This window comes from Chiloscyllium punctatum, chromosome 3, assembly GCF_047496795.1.
Source record: "Chiloscyllium punctatum isolate Juve2018m chromosome 3, sChiPun1.3, whole genome shotgun sequence".
NCBI classification, from domain to species: domain Eukaryota; kingdom Metazoa; phylum Chordata; class Chondrichthyes; order Orectolobiformes; family Hemiscylliidae; genus Chiloscyllium; species Chiloscyllium punctatum.
The window spans coordinates 143303286-143320356 of NC_092741.1; the positions used below are offsets into that span (position 1 = coordinate 143303286).

General features: G+C 42.3%; 1 protein-coding gene across 15 annotated transcripts in view; it reads left to right on the top strand.

Annotated features, from left to right (window-relative positions):
• greb1 (growth regulating estrogen receptor binding 1) overlaps positions 1-17071 on the top strand; it is a 314458-nt gene that overhangs the window by 170501 nt on the left and 126886 nt on the right. For all 15 annotated transcript variants that reach the window (XR_011955202.1, XM_072561932.1, XM_072561938.1 and 12 more), the window contains 3 exons: positions 983-1129; positions 10005-10145; positions 11764-11889. Coding sequence is in view for 14 of the 15 variants with exons in the window: in XM_072561932.1 (XP_072418033.1) it covers positions 983-1129; positions 10005-10145; positions 11764-11889 (414 nt within the window). In the remaining variant the exon portion in view is untranslated. The remainder of the gene's footprint in view (positions 1-982; positions 1130-10004; positions 10146-11763; positions 11890-17071) is intronic.

Consider the following 17071-nt stretch of genomic DNA (forward strand, 5'->3'; position numbering starts at 1 on the left):
CTGGTTTCTTGCACGTCTTGCACTATGATCAGGAAAAACATAGTTAAACTGGAAAGAGTGCAATAATGATTTACGAAGATGTTGCCAAGACAAGTAGAGACAAAAAAAAACTGCAGATGCTGGAATCCAAAGTGGACAGGCAGGAGGCTGGAAGAACACAGCAAGCCAGGCAGCGTCAGGAGGTGAAGAAGTAACTAGTAGGCCTGAGTTGTAGGGAGAAGTTGACCAGGATAGGACTTTATTTCATGAAACCTGGTAGAATGAAGAGTGACCTTATTGAAGTGTATAAAAGTATGAGTGGCCTAGATAGGATGAATGCACAAAGTCTTTTTCCCGGATGGAGAATTGAAAACTCGAGGGCATAGTTTGAAGGTGAGAGGGGAAAGATTTAAGAAGGACCTGAGGGGTAACTTCTTCATGCAGAGAGTGGTGCGTGTATGGAATGGGCTGCCAGTGAAAGTGGTTGCGGCAGGTACAATAGCAACATTTAAAAACCATTTGGATAGGTACATGGATAGGAAGGGTTTAGAGAAATATGGCCAAATGCAGACAATTGGAACTAGCTGAGTGGGCAGCATGGACCAGTTTGGGCTGAAGGGCCTGTTTCCCTGCTGTAGTATTCTATGACTTGTCGATTGGTAGCCACACTTTCAGCTATCGAAACTCTAAGCTTGAGAATTCTCTTCCAAAAGCTACTTACTTTGCTTTTTTTAAGGTACTTCTTGAATCTGATCTTTTTGACAAAAGTGTTCTGATGTCAACTTTTTCTCGTTTTGTCAATTTTTGTTTCATTACGCTCCAGTGAAGCGCGGTGTGTTATTCTCCTACATTACAGCCATTGTGTAAATGCAAGTTGTTTCTGTTGTGATACAGGAGGCAGTCACTGAGTGATCTCCAGCCTAGATTTGTTTGTAAGGTTGAAAAAATTCCAAGTGAACCACTTTGGTGAAAATTCCACTTGTTTTGTATTTTAACCTAACAGAAGGCAGGACCCAGCAGTCATCCTCAAGTTCCACCTCGAGCATTCTCTCACAACCACCGGAGAGTCCTGCCTCATCGACAACAGTAGCATCAGCAGATTACGTTGCTGGAAATAATCAGAATGCATTAACTGGATTACTACAAACAGGTGCTCAAGACTGTCTTTTAACTTTGATCAGTGTTCTCGTCAATCGGCCTCCACTTTTCTACTTTAAATCTTGCAATGTATAAGCACCAATTAGAATGGCAGAGCTGGTGAAACAAAATTTTGGTTTCAGCACAGAAGAGGCAGCAATGGATCCTTTATAAGTCCTGGGAGATTTTGCCCCCTTTGAAGTCAATGCAGAGGTAAATAGTGTGAGGGTTGGTGGGGGTGGTTTGGGATGATCAATCCATTGATTCTTCTGTGGCTCTGCCTGAATTGAATTTTACCTGAAATTTAGTACACTATTTGTAGCTTAACTAGGTCAGTTTTAATAGCAGAAGTGAAATAGTTCGAGGTGATTTTCTATACCCATATCCTTGATGTGGAGACTCACAGTCAGGGTTTTGGGATCGACACCCACCTCCCCCATGATTTTCTAAATCCTGATACATACTCCCTTTAGTTAAGGCCTTATACAAATTCATATAACTATCCTCGCATCAGTTAATAACATTGAGCCCAATGCTTTCTGGTCATACTCATGTTGCCATAGGTACGACAGTTTATAAAATATTATAATTTTTGTGCTTTTTAAAGCCATGCTTTGGACTTTAACTTTGCTAGTTGCCTTAAGCAAGTGTGAAGTGGATAATCCAGGAGTGATGCAGCTGGCCCAGCCACTTAGTTTTAAACAAAACAGAATTTATTTGCTGAACGAAACACAAACAAAAGAGTACAGAAAACAGAATAACTTAACCCATCTGCAAACCCAGCGGACCATCTCAACTTAATGATGCTGTTCCAAATTCCTGTAACAATCCCCATAAACACCCCTTGGCAAAAAAGGAAAACTCCAACGCAAGGTCTTACAGGGAGAGATGTCAGAGAGAGGGAGGATCAACATGGACCTGCTTCTTTGGGTCCAGCAGCTTCACAACTGACTGCCTTCTAAAATCAAACCAAACCAGAGAAAGGCTGAGCTGGGAGGACTGGCCATTCCCCTTTCATTGTACAAGTGCTTTTTTAAAAAAAACTTGAAAGCCTTTTTCCTTTTCCTTTTATCTGTTAGCTGTCAACAAATTGTCCATAAAACCCTTCAAACCTAGATGTCCTGGAATCTCTGTGTTTACAAACCTTCTGAAAAAAACATCAAGGACAACATTACCTTGTTAAACCCTTTAGTCTTAAACTGTTCGTACACGACAACACCCATATATATAACATTGACAATAGTCATGCAAACATGCACTACCACATTCAGTCTCTTTTGTTCCTACCACTGAATGCCTCTGTTTCTCATTCAAGCCTCAACAATGCGTCAGCAATCATGTTTTCTCATACTGCCACATGCACAATTGTCAAATGGAATGGCTGTAATAACAAGCTCCATCTAAACAATCTGGCATTTTTGTCCTTAAATTTCTCCACAAGCTTCAATGGGTTATGATCAGTGTATATGATTCCCTCAGCCACATTATTGGTAACATAAACATTGAAATGTTGCAATACCAACACCAAGCTCAAAGGCTTCTTCGCAACTGTCTAATATTTCTGCTGATGAATGTTCAATTTCCTGGTGAAATACCTGATAGACCTCTCTATTGTTTTTGTCATCTTCTTGAAAGAGCACAGCACCGACACCCACGTCACCCACATCGATAGCCACCTTGAATGGCATTGCATAATTAGGTGTGGCTAATATTGGGGCAGTGGTTACCATAGGTCTCAGGTGGTCAGATGCCTTGTAACTGCCTGCTGCCCACTGAAATGTCTTGCATTTCTTTAGCAATTCAGTGAGTGGAGCAGCCACACTGCTAAAATTTGGTACGGATTTTCAATAAAATCCACTCAATCCCAGGAATCGTAGTACTGCTCTTTTTGTCGATGGTGTGGGAAACTCCCCAATTACTTGTGTTTTTGCATCCTGTGGGGCCATTTATCCATATCCAATGACATGACCCAGGATGGTGACTTTGGCTTTGACAAATTCACCTTTTAGCCAGGTTTATTAAGTGGCCTGCCTCCAGAAGTTACAGAGTCATAGAGATGTACAGCACAGTAACAGATCCTTTGGTCCGACTCACCACGCCGGCCGGATATCACAACCCAATCTAGACCCATCTGTCAGCACCCGGCCCATATCCCTCCAAACCCTTCCTATTCATATACCCATCCAAATGCCTTTTAAATGTTGCAATTGTACCAGCCTCCACCACATCCTCTGGAGCTCATTCCATACACGTACCATCCTCTGTGTGAAAAAGTTGCCCCTTAGGTCTCTTTTATATCTTTCCCCTCTCACCCTAAACTATGTCCTCTAGTTCTGGACTCCCTGATCCCAGGGAAAAGACTTTGTCTATTTATCCTATCCATGCCCTTTGTGATTTTATAAACCTCTATAAGGTCGTCCCTCAGCCTCCGACGCTCCACAGAAAACAGCCCCAGCCTCTCCCTACAGCTCAAATTCTCCAACCCTGGCAACATCCTTGTAAATCTTTTCTGAACCCTTTCAAGTTTCACATCCTTCCGATACGAAAGAGACCAGAATTGCACGCAATATTCCAACAGTGTCCCGTACAGCTGGAACATGACCTCCCAACTCCTGGACCCAATACGCTGACTAATAAAGGAAAGCATACCAAATACTTTCTTCACTATCCTATCTACCTGCAACTCCACTTTCAAGGAGCTATAAACCTTTGTTCAGCAACACTCCTTAGGACCTTACCATTAAGTGTATAAGTCCTGCTAAGATTTGCTTTCCCAAAATGCAGCTCATCCCATTTATCTAAATTAAACTCCATCTGCCACTTGTCAGCCCATTGGCCCATCTGGTCAAGATCCACTTGTATTCTGAGGTAACCCTCTTCGCTGTCCACTACACCTCCAATTTTGGTGTCATCTGCAAACTTACTAACTATACCTCTTATGCTCACATCCAAATCATTTATATAAATGATGAAAAGTAGAGGACCCAGCACCGATCCTTGTGGCACTCCACTGGTCACAGGCCTCCAGTCTGAAAAACAACCCTCCATCACCACCTTTGAGCCAAAGAGCAAGTCCTCCCTGTATTCTATGGGATCTAACTTTGCTAACCAGTCTCCCATGGGAAACCTTGTCGAACGCCTTACTGAAGTCCGTATACATCATGTCCACCGCTCTGCCTTCATCAATCCTCTTTGTTACTTTTTCAAAAACTCAATCAAGTTTATGAGACATGATTTCCCACGCACAAAGCCATGTTGATTATCCCTAATCAGTCCTTGCCTTTCCAAACACATGTACATCCTGTCCCTCAAGATTCCCTCCAACAACATGCCCACCACCAACGTCAGGGTCACTGATCTTTCATTCCCTGGCTTGTCCTTACTACCCTTCTGAAACAGTGGCACCACATTAGCCAACCTCCAGTCTTCTGGCATCTCACCTGTTACTATCAATGATACAAATATCTCAGCAAGAGGCCCAGCTATCACTTCTCTAGCTTCCCACAGAGTTCTAGGGTACATCTGATCAGGTCCTGGGGATTGGAATGACCTCTGAAAATCTAGTGGACACATCCATTATTGTTAACAAATACTGATTCCCTCTTTTTGTTGTACGTAGGGTCCTACGCTAACAATTAAGATTCTTGTAAAAGGTTCCTGAAATGCAGGCATAGATATTAAAAGGTGCGTATTTTATTACTGCCTGTGGTTTTCCTATTGCCTGATATGTATGACATGTCTGGCAATATTCAACAATGTCCTTGTATAGTCCAGGCCAGTAAAAATGTTTTTGTATTTTATCTTGAGTTTTTCTCACTCCTAAATGACCCCCTACTGGTAGTTCATGCGCCACTCACAACATCTCCATTCTATAGCCCACTAGCAATATGACTTGATGAATCCTGCCCATTTCTCATCTGCCTGAATATGTGATGGTCTCCATTTCCTCATTAAGATGTCATTTTTATGATAGTAGCATTCAGGGATACATTTGAATTCTTCTTTCGTGGATGCCTTCTGACACAATTCTTTAAATTTTCATCTTGCTGCTATAACTCAGTAAGTTTATCTGAGCTAAAGATGTCTGCTTTGTCATCTATCTGCTCTTGGTTTGTCTCAAACATGATCAAACAGGGTCTCTGCTAATTCCACTTTAACTTTCTTATCTGTACTTTTTGATCTCTCCTGTTTCAACTAGTGACTTTGTGACCTCGTTACCACACAGATGGGAAAAGTTCCAGAATATGTGTCCTGCAATAGTCCAGTTGCTTGAGTTTCCACTAGCTTTTCAAGCACAGTCAGCACCTGTGAACCAGCTATATCATGAGCAAGGACAAATTGTATTCCTGGGTCTGAGAGTTTGTCCAGTATCCTATCATGCTTTGTCCACTCTTCACCGGGCACTCTAACCTCACTCTCCATAATTGAGCGCTTCTTGTCTCACCATGAATTCCAATTACTATCACCTTTTCTGGCAGTAGTCCTTCAGAGGTACATATCTCCTCATCTTTCAACATCAAATATTGAAGGGATTTCTTAATATTGTAACCACTTTACCTGCTGCTCCTGGCCTATGCAATTTAACTTTAACTTCTCAGATATATGGTTTAAAAAGATCTGGCACTTCCTCCTTAACCAACCTCTGACCAGGTTGTATATTCTGGTGCAGCTTTCCAGCCTCCCCTGTGCTTTCCATTACCATTCCAACAAAATTCACTGGCTAATCCTGTTTTCCTGTGTTTGGCTTTCCAGTGCTTTTCCTAATCCACCAACACTGTGATTTCATGTGGCCTACTTTATTGCAGTGAAAACACCGGAGCATTTTAACTTCTCTTTCCCCAACAAGGGTATCCTTTTTACCCTGTGGCAAGTCATCCTCAGGATTTTCGATCTACCTTTCCCGTTCCACGTGAAGATTTCGTTTTTTTCCCAATTTCTCTCCGTCATGGTTTGAAATTGATTTTGGAAGCCAGACTTTGATTTATGGACCAACCCATAATCATCATCCATTTCAGCTGCTCATCTTGCTGTTTTAACTCTCTACTCTTCCACATGGGTTCTCACTACTTCAGGAAGTGCATTTTCGAACTCCTCCAAAATAATTGTCTCTTTAAGAGAGATCCTTGCAAACTCAATGTAGAATTGACCAGGGTTCCTCCTTTGATTCCTAAAGCGTTGTCTGTCGGCTTCTGGCACAAGCTCATACACACTTAAGATGGCTTTCTTCACCTCTTCATATGCCCCAGATACCTCCTCTGATCATGATATGAATGCCTACAAGTTCTGTTTGGGTCAACAAAAACCTACATTATCACTGACCACTGCATTCGTTTAGCCACCTTTTCAAATGAGATAAAAAAGGCTTCCTTCTCATCAAATTTAGACAATGCTTGAATATATTTAAACAGTTTCTCACCAGGCCTTTGGCTACCGTGGGTTTGCTCCTCCTCACCCTCTTCCTCTCTCAACTGACCTTCAGCTTCATCTTCATCCCTTTAAACTGACTTTCCTATCTAAGTGTCAATTTTCTCTTTCCTCTCTCTCTTTTTCTCTCTCTGTTCCCTCTGTCTTTCTCTCTCTTCTCTCTCTTTTGCTTTTTGTTCTGCTAAAGCATCTCATTCTTTGTCTCTTCTGCTTTTAATCGTAGTTCGTTTCTGTTGCCCTTTCAATGTTGGTTGCCTCTAACTCCAGCTCCATCATTTTCAATTACGTTTTACCCATCTCTAAAGATTCTGATGGCATTTCCAGCAAATGTAAATGCTGAGCTATTGCTGGCATTATCTCTCCTTTCCTTACGGAAGGAGGCAGCTCCAACCCCAGCCCGTCTGCTCATTCCAGCAGCTTGGCCTTAATCACCTTTTTTAAAACTCCCAAAGTCACTTCTTCCACCCCCAGAAAACTCTTAGTGACTGAAAGAGCCATTGTGATCCCAAGCATGGTTTAAACCAACTGAATTCACCACCCAGAACAAAACACACTAACACTTGCCACTCACAGACTTTGAGTCAAGCAACCCCAATCCCAATTTGGAACTATAGAACAAATCCTGCGTGAGCCCCCCAGTCTGATATGGATGAGACCAGACCCTTGAAAACAGTTCAAGAAATTAGCCCAGACCCTACCTTTTGCTAGTTGTTTTACGCAGGGGTGAGTGGATATTACAGGAGTAATGCAGCTGGCCCAACCACTTAGTTTTAAATAAAACAGAATTTCCTTGCAAGATTACTGGATGAAACACAAACAAAAGAGTACAGAATACAGAATAACTTAAACCTATCCACAAACGCAACAGTCCATTCCAACTTAATGATGCTGTTCCAAACTCCTGCAACAATCCCATACACCCGCCTTGGCAGAAAAGGAAAAATCCAACACAGGGTCTTCCAGGAGAGAATGCAGAGAGGGGGAGGATCAGCATGGACCTGCTTCTTTGGGTCCAGCAGCTTCAGAACTGACTGCCTTCCCAAACCAAACCAAACCAGGGAAAAGCTGAGCTGGGAGAGCTGGCCGCTCCACTTTCATTGTACAAGTTTATTTTTATTTGAAAGCCTTTTCCTGAGGCGGTATCTGTTAGCTGTAATCAAATTGGCCCTAAAACCCTTCAAACCTAAACCTCCTAGAATATCTGTGTTTCTAAAGCCTTTGAAAATAAAACCAAGACCAACATAACCTTGTTTAAAGGAGCATCATCATCACAAGAGTTCCAAAGTTTTAGTACCCTGCAAGAAACAAAAATAAATGTGTAACCCCTTTTTTTTAAAACTGTGCCACTTAGGTCTGGACAGACCCAAAGAGAGAACATTATTTCGACATGCTTCTTGTCAAGACCATTCAGGGTCTTATAAACTTTAATCAAGTCTTTCCTCACTCTTCTAACCTATCAGCTTGTCCAATCTATCCTCATAAAGCAACCCTCTAATTTCAAGTAAAGGGTAACACTGCCATAGTCCTACCCCATCACAGGGCTGCTTTCTCATTAGAAATTGATGACCCATGGCAGTTTAACCTGAAGGTCGCTACACCTCAGATGCGGGGTCTCCATGGTAACTTCAGCTGGCATGGGAATTGAACCGAAGCTGTTGACATCATTCTGCATTGCAAACCAGCCATCGAGTCAACTGAGATAACTGACCCCCATACGTATCAGCCACATAAACCTCCTCCAAACCACCCTTACTTAATTAAAAGGCTGAAACAGGTTCGGGTATAAACTGTCCTATCATACAGCCTCCATTTTCCCCAGTGTAATGATCGTAATGACGTCAGCCAGATGCACTTCATAGAATATGAGTTCCCTGAATTGGGGCTGTTAATCTGGTCCAATCAGGAAGCCCTGGCTGACAGATAGAAACAGGAGTGTTTCACACATGTACACACACGCACCATGGGTGCTGGGAAAAATATAAGCACTACCGCAGTTAGGCGGTAGTGTGGGGGTTAAATAAAAAATAAAACAGGAGATTGTGGAAATTGAAAAAATGAAAAAAAAAAGAAACAGGAGTGTGAGGGGAGATGATGGCCTAGTGGTATTATCCCTGGACTGTTAATGTTCTGGGCACCTGGGTTTGAATCCTGCCATGGCAGATGTAGGAATTTAACAAAATTCTGGAAATAAAACAGAAATCTGGAATTAAGAGAATAACCAGGAGGGTCAGAAGTTCTGTTCACTCTGAGAGGTGGCGCTGAGGGAGCTGAGTTAGTGTCATGGAACCTCCATGTGTAAATAAAGGTTGACTTGGTGAAAGGACACTTTCGCCTGTGGAGTTATTTCACCCAGTACTGGTGCCTGTCTCTCATGTACTGGAATCCACTTCACTAGTGTTTGAATAATACACTTACTTCTCTAATTTTAATTGCCAAATACTTGTGGCTCAGATAATAATTCAGAGATTATTACCTTTGAGGTTCAGCCTATTAGCTCCTCAATATTTATGCAGGGCTCCTTCCTTTGATCTGCCTGTGTTGCTCATACCCATGTGACCAAAATGACTGGATTCTCCCAGTCCCTGCAATTTTCTCTCTGTCCTTGAACAGATATCCTGAGGTTGCATCTGCACTGTCAGGTGAACATAGAAGATCCTCTTACACTATTTTGAGGAGCAGGGGAGTCCTGGTCAATGGGTATCCTTCAATCAACATCACTCTGGTCATTCTCTCTGGTTCTAAGTGGGAGAGTATTGTGCAGAAATTGGCTGAAACTCAGTCATACAGTGGCAGTTTTACAAGAGTATTTTATTGGCTATAAACACTTGGGAATGTCTTTAGATTAGGAAATGCTCTGTGTACGTGTGAATTTTTCTTCATTATTAATGTTTCGATCACAATAGGTTGGTTCCATTTTTATGGTGCGGGTTTAATTTGACATTACCGTGTAGTCTGCTTTGCTATTACTTGTAAGATGATTTTGTTCATATTTTCCATATTAGAATTGTTCATATTGAATGGATTGTTAGGAAGATCTACTTTGAGCTGTCTGCTTTCATAAAATTTAAAAATTGGTGGCAGGATATTGGTGGGTTTATGCATATCTGGACAGCACAGCTTTTGAAGAGAAACATGTTTTATTGGGATTGGTGATAAATATTCTTGGCCTAGATTTCCCAAAGCAAAGAGAAAGGGTCAGCCTGCCTGCTTTCAATGGCCCTGTTCACAAGGGCAAGAGGATGGAATGTACATAAAGAGTCTATATATGTTAGCACTTCTGTGTGTGACTGGGAGCGTGTTTCTAATTTACTCACTGAGCATTAACACATTAATTTTGCATTTCAAGCTTATTAATTCAGAAAAAAAATAACAATTTTATGAAGAGTGTGATACCTCCTTATATCCCTGTCTCTCCTTTCTATTTTTTTGGAATGGTCTTTCACCAGAGTTGTTTGTCATTACAGGTGCTCCAACAGATCAGGCTGTTTCACGAGCTGTTATAGGGGCTTCTGCAAGTCAAATCAACAGAGAATCAGCCAGGCATCACAGCACAGTGAAGACCAACACCATATCATTTCAGAATATGGCGAGGCCGTCAGTGATAGGTACAGTATTTGCAAATCAAAATGCTTTCTTGTGGTGCCACTCACTTGGTGTCAGAAATACATTCATCAAATGAGAGATTAAACTAAGACCATGTCTTTTCTCTCAAGTGGATATAAAAGAACTCAAAGTAATATTTCAAAAAGAAAAGTGTCCGAGATATCCCTATATTTGGGCACCACTTTGAAAACATGCAGCCTTTTTCAAAAACTAATGTATTTTTTGGAGCTAAATGTAACCTTTGGTTAAAGGACTGGCTTGTGTTTACTTCAGCAATTCATTAAAGACTGATGGGTGAGTGAGGACAACATGGCATCCTTTGGTGCACACCCTATTGTGGGATTTGTGCAGCAATCATTGAGCACTGAATGATGGAAGATTATGGGGGGATCCCGCTTCTAGAAGCTGGTCTTTTTGCTTGATGACCACCTCTCTGGCTTCTGTGGAAATCTACATTGTTGTTTATAACAAGACACAGATGTAAAACTGGAGCTAGGCCCTTTAGGAGTGAAATCAGGAACTTCTTACACAAAGGCTAGGAGTGGCAGATGGAGTTTAATTCAGATAAATGCAAGGTGCTGCATTTTGGGAAAGCAAATCTTAGCAGGACTTATACACTTAATGGTAAGGCCCTGGGGAGCGTTGCTGAACAAAGAGACCATAGAGTGCAGGTTCATAGCTCCTTGAAAGTGGAGTCGCAGATAGATAGAATAGTGAAGAAGGCGTTTGGTATGCTTTCCTTTACTGGTCAGATTATTGAGTACAGGAGTTGAGAGGTCATGTTGCGGCTGTACAGGACATTGGTTAGATCACCGATGGAATATTGCATGCAATTCTGGTCTCCTTCCTATTGAAAAGATGTTGTGAAACTTGAAAGGATTCAGAAAAGATGTACAAGGATGTTGCCAGGGTTGGAGGATTTGAGCTACAGGGACAGGTTGAAAAGCCTGGAGCCTAGGATGCTGAGGGGTGACCTTATAGAGGTTTATAAAATTATGAGGGACATGGAAAGGGTCAATAGACAAATTCTTTTCCTTGGAGTGGGAGAGTCCAGAACTAGAGGGACAAGGGTTTAGGGTGAAAGGTAGGTGGGACTCAATTGGGTTGGGATAACTGGTCGGCATGGATGAGTTGGACCGAAGGGTCTGTTTCCATGCTGTACATCTCTATGACTCTAAATCTGGAACTTACTATATGAAAAAAAATAGTGGATGCTGGATTAATTGAAATCACGAAGACTGAGATTGATAGATTTTCATTAGGAAGCAGTATGAAAAGAGTTGAAGTAACAGCAGGACAATGTATTGTGGTATAGAGCTGTAATGTTACATTGCAGAATGAGGTGAGACTGACTGATTGACTTGCTCCTGTTCCTCTGAGGTTACGAGTACAATTGCTGTCCATCTAAAAGCTGTGCAAATATCTCAGTGCACACTGGAATGAATCATAAGTTCATGCTTTGAATTAACTGAATTTAATTTAGAAGGTATTCATTTTGATTGTTGGTAGCAACTTTAAATAAGAATCTTTCATGTCTGCATAAATGGAAGCATGGTATTCCAGCCTGTACATGTCCATGCTGTTATCATGAGAACTGACATCTTTTATACTGTTGAACAGGCAATTTAGCTAATTCAGGGCCTCCCAAGAAACGGCATAGGGGCTGGTCACCAGACTCCTCTTCAGCAATAGAAACACTCTCCATTCAGAGCAATCCAACGGCTCAAACTTTAGGAAGCAAAGCTGGTAAGATCCATCACCAACATTCTCACTATCAGTCTATGTTTATCCTGTTTCTCGTTTTGTATTATACAACAGACTATTACTTTCTTAGTGATGGTACAACTGTCTAGTGCACATGAAATGTATTTGTCGTGTTTTGTATAACTGAGTATTCATGCTGAGATATCCAGGTTTAGTTGGTGGGGTGGAAATTGAGTGTTTGGGTTACACGTTCCATTTATTTTTTGGTGCAAATCATGTTTCATCCTCTTTTTCTCCAAATGCTTCTGGTCTTTCCAACCCTTGTTTTTATAACTAGTTGTTGATGTAATTTTAACACAATTAATCTGGTAAGTTTCCTAATTTGTTTAAATGTGTGAACATTTTTAAAAATTATGTCTTGTGTAGCTGACCTCAAGTTTTATGCATCCCATACTGGTTTTTTTTTTAAGTGGTTCTGTCAACATATAATTCATAGACATCTCAAAAACAATAGTATTGTCCCCCCCAAGGACATTTACTAGTCAACATACATATTTCGAGGAACATACATGATGAAGATTTCAAGTCAAATGGAAGGAAAAGAAATGTCTCCTTTGACAAACTTTATCATTTTGAATTTTCACACCCATTATTTTGTACTTATTATATATACACTTGATGTACCTAACAGTTTCCTGGATAATCTTTTCCATTGTTAATGAGGCAGAAGTGTTGGAATTAATTCCCTGTCTAAGGGCATTGTGGGTCAACTACAGCTCAAGGACTGCAGCATGTGAAAGAAAAAGCACCTCACCACCTTCTTCTCAAGGGTAACTAGGGACTGGCAATAAATATGGGCTGACCAGCCAGCAGTGCCCACATCACATCAATGAATAACAAAAACCTAGTTCAATAAACGAATCTTTGTAGGCACTCTATATTTATTTCAGTTTTTGGAAGTACATGGAAATAGTTTCCAATGTGAACGACTGAATTTGCAATTTCTCTTTTTTTGTATGTTTATTTTGTGGTAATTTGTAACTGAGTCTTCAATTTCAAATATTTAGAATCTTTGTTTCAGTGCTGCGTTTTTGGGTTACTAACAAAGCAAAATATTTTGACTTGAGTCTGGTTGTTTTTCAATTTGCTAAATATTTTCGTAATAGTTATTTTGTTAAATGCTGAATACTAATTGGCAGTTCTCATACTTCCTTCATACTTGCTCATGCTTGTTTCTAATTGCTTGCTGTTTACATGTGAATTAGTTAGATTTATGTCTAATGTTTATATCGCATGTTTTTGCTTTTAGTTGGGACGTGCAAGAAAAGCTAAAGTTTTCAAGAGTGAGATGAAGGAGTTTTTTTTTTAAACTGCTTTTTGGTTTATGTTAGAAGCTGGAGAGAGATGATAGGGATGGACCCTTTGTTCTCATCTCTAGATGAACTGAAGACAATATTTTTTAATAAGAAAAAAATAGAGATTTCACCCCAAGACTCTATCATTGAATGGTTACCAGTGATAGAATGGTCAAAAGGAGATTCCTCAGGATTCCTGTGATCCTGCTGACTATTATGAGGGACTCCAGTAGACAGCACTTGGATATGATCAACTGACTGAAGCCATCAGTGCTACCTAACTTCATTGCTATACAACATCAGTTCACCATCTCACTAACTGCATCTTCCCCTAACAGTCAGTAGGTCATCTAATATTTGATATTTGAAAGTGGGATCACCCAAAGATAACACGTGTCCAATCAGATGGACCGAAAGGCAGTTACTCAGAAATATAATAGGTCAAGGACTGCAACAATAGCCAGGTCCTTTACACTAAAATGGAGCTACTTCCCAGATTGACAACAGAATTTTAAACCATTTCACAAAAGACCAAACTCTGCTCATTTCATAGAATCCCTACAGTGTGAAAACAGAGCATCAGGCCCAACAAGTCCACATCGACCCTCCAAAGAGTATGCCACCGAAAACCCATTCCCCTCTTACTCCTGACTAATGGAGCTAACCTACACATTCCTGAACACTATGGGCAATTTAGAATGGCCAATTCACCTCACCTGCACATCTTTGGATTGTGGGAGGAAACCCACATAGACATGGGGAGAATGTGCAAACTCCAAACAGACAGTGGCCTGAGGCTGGAATCAAACCCAGGTCCCTTGCACTGTGAAGGCAGCAGTGCTAACCACTGTGCCACCTCTTTCTGGCTTTGCAGATTTGACAATGCATTACTCTGTCATGCTGAGTTGGAGTGGACCTCGTTGTTGTTGTGACCCTCATCCTCATCTTCACCCTTGGCAAATTGCTGTGGATCCCCAATTCCTTTGTATCTCGGATATCCCTCCTTCGTCACCTCTGGTTGTGAGGGCCACAGCAGGCCCCAACGATACCATTTCTGGGCTACACTGCTAACTCTGCCAGAGTGATCCATCATGTGGAGGTGTGGGGTCTGTGCCTCTCTGACTCTGCTAGAAGCACGAACAACAGTAGATCTTAATTCTGCATTGATCTGAGGGATTTGCAAAGGTATCACGAGCCATATTTTAAAATTCATTTCAAGGGGGATCCGACCTTACTGGCTGGGCCAGTATTTATTGCCCATCTCTTGTTGCCCTTGAGAAGGTGGCAGTGAGCTGTCTTCATTAACTATTCCTATAGCAGCCCATCAGCTGGTATGGGGGGAAATGCAAGGATTTTGATCCAGACACTGAAGGATGAAGGATATATTTCCAAGTGAGGATGATGAGTGGCTTGGAGGAGAACGTGCAGGTCATGGTGTCTGTATGTATCTGTTGCTTTTGTTCTTCAATGTGGAAGTAGTGTTAGGGTTGGAAAGTACTGTCAGAGGATGTTTGGTGAATTTCTGCAGTGCGTCATGCAGATAATAGGAGAAAGTGAGGACTTCAGATGCTGGAGATTAGAGTTGAGAGAATGGTGCTGGAAAAGCACAGCAGGTCAGGCAGCATCCAAGGAGCAGGAGAATCGACATTTCAGGCATAAGCCCTTAGTCAGGAATGAGGCTTCTGGGCTGGGTGGGAGCGAGAGATAAATGGGGTGGGGGGTTTAGGGGAAGGTAGCTGACAATGCAATAGGTAGATGAAAGCGAGGGAAAAGGTGTTAGATCAGAGAAGAGGGTGGAGCAGATAGATGGGAAAGATGGTGGACAGGCCAGAAGGGTGATGTCGAGTTGGAGACTTGGGATTTGGATAATGTGGAGAGTGGGGAAATGAGGAAACTAGTGAAATCCACATTGATCCGGTGTGGTTGCAGGGTCCCAAGGAGGAAGTTGAGGTGTTCTTCCTCCAGGCATCGGGTGGTAAGGGTTTGGCGATGGAGGTGGCCCAGGACCTGCATGTCTATGTGGAGTGGGAGGGGGAGTTGAAATGTTCAGCCACGGGGCGGTGGGGTTAGTTGGTGCAGGTGTCCCAGAGATAATCTCTGAAATGATCTGCAAATAGGTGTCCTGTCTCCCCAATGTAGAGGAGACCACATTCGGTACAACACATACAGTAAATGGCATTGGTGGAGCTACAGGTAAATTTCTGTCGGGTGTAGAAGGATCCTCTTGGGCCATGGATGGAGGTGAGGGGGAGTGATCTGGGCGTAGGCTTTGCACTTCCTGTGGTGGCAGGGAAAGGTGCCGGCAGTGAGGTGTGAGCTGATGGGGGAGGGGCGGGCTGAGGGTGGATCTGATGAGGGGGTCGTGGAGGGAATGGTCTGTCTGGAACGCTGACAGTGGTGGGGGAGAGAAAAATATATCTGATGGTGGGATCTGTTTGTAGGTGGTGGAAATGGTGGAGGATGATGTGATGTATACAGAGGTTGGTCGGATGGAAGGTGAGGACCAGGGGTTTCTGTCCTTGTTGCGGTCGGAGGGGTGGTGTTCAAGGGCGGAGATGGGGGAAGAGGAGATGTGCTGGAGGGCATCATTGACCATATGGGAGGGGAAATTGCGATCTTGGAGGAAGGAGGCCATCTGGGATTTTCTAAGGTGGAATTTGTCATCCTGGAAACAGTATCTGAAGAGACAGAGGAATTGGGAATAAGGGATGACATTTTTTACAGGAAATAGGGTGGGAGGAGGTGTAGTCTAGGTAGCTGTAGGAGATGGTGGGCTCAAGCCACATTATCCACCTTTTCCCAGCCCCAAGCCTCCAACTCGGCACCACCCTCCTGACCTGTCCATCATCTTTCCTATCTATCCGCTCCACCCGCCCTTCCGACCTATCATGTTCTCCCCCACCTTCATCTACCTTCTCAGCTACCTTACCCTAACCCCACCCCCCCTCCCATTTATCTGTCAGCCCCCCGGCCAACAAGCCTCATTCCTGATGAAGGGCTTATGCCCGAAATGTCGATTCTCCTGTTCCTCGGATGCTGCCTGACCAGCTGTGCTTTTCCAGCACCACACTCTTGACCTCTTGCAGACGGTACACAATGCTGCTACTGATGCTTGTGGATGGGGTGCCTGTCATCAGGCTGCTTTGTCGTAGATGGTGTCAGGTTTCTTGAGTGTTGTTGGAGCTGCAGTTATCCTGGGGAATGTTCCGTCCCTTTCCTTTATCGTCTTCAGGACTCAACATTGAGTTCAGCAATTCCAGAGCATGAACTTTGTTGTGCATTTTAATTACAACAGCACCTCCCCCCCCCCCTCAGTGTCTTGTTGGCTTTGTTCTCAGTAGAGCAGACCATTTTCTGCTTTTCCCACCTGCCATTTGCACCTATTTTACATCTCTATCTCTCCTTTACCACCATTAGTTTTGTCTCTTGCTCTGGGCGTCCCTGCCATTTGTTTCCCTCACTCTTAACCACCCCTCCCCCCCACCCAATTTGTCTGTGGGGCATTAAATATCGTTGTTTTGCACCTCTATTCATTTCTGAATAGTCTTATCAGATTTGAAACATTAATTCTGTTTCTCTTTCCACAGATGCTGCCAGACCCGCTGAGTTTCTCTCGCATTTTTTGTTTTTATTTTAGATTTCCAGCATCCACAGTTTTTACTTTTTTTTTCGGCAATTAAGGAAATGCAAATAAGTGGAAATGAGGTAATTGCCAATCAGTATTGAAGTGCAAAATCAGAAAAATTGTTCCCGATGTCACAAACCTGATTTTTTTTATTCTGACTGTATTTTCCAAATTTTCTTATCATTGATCACAATGAATTTCACCCATTTGTTTACCACCAAAAGAGAATGGGGGTTTTCATAAC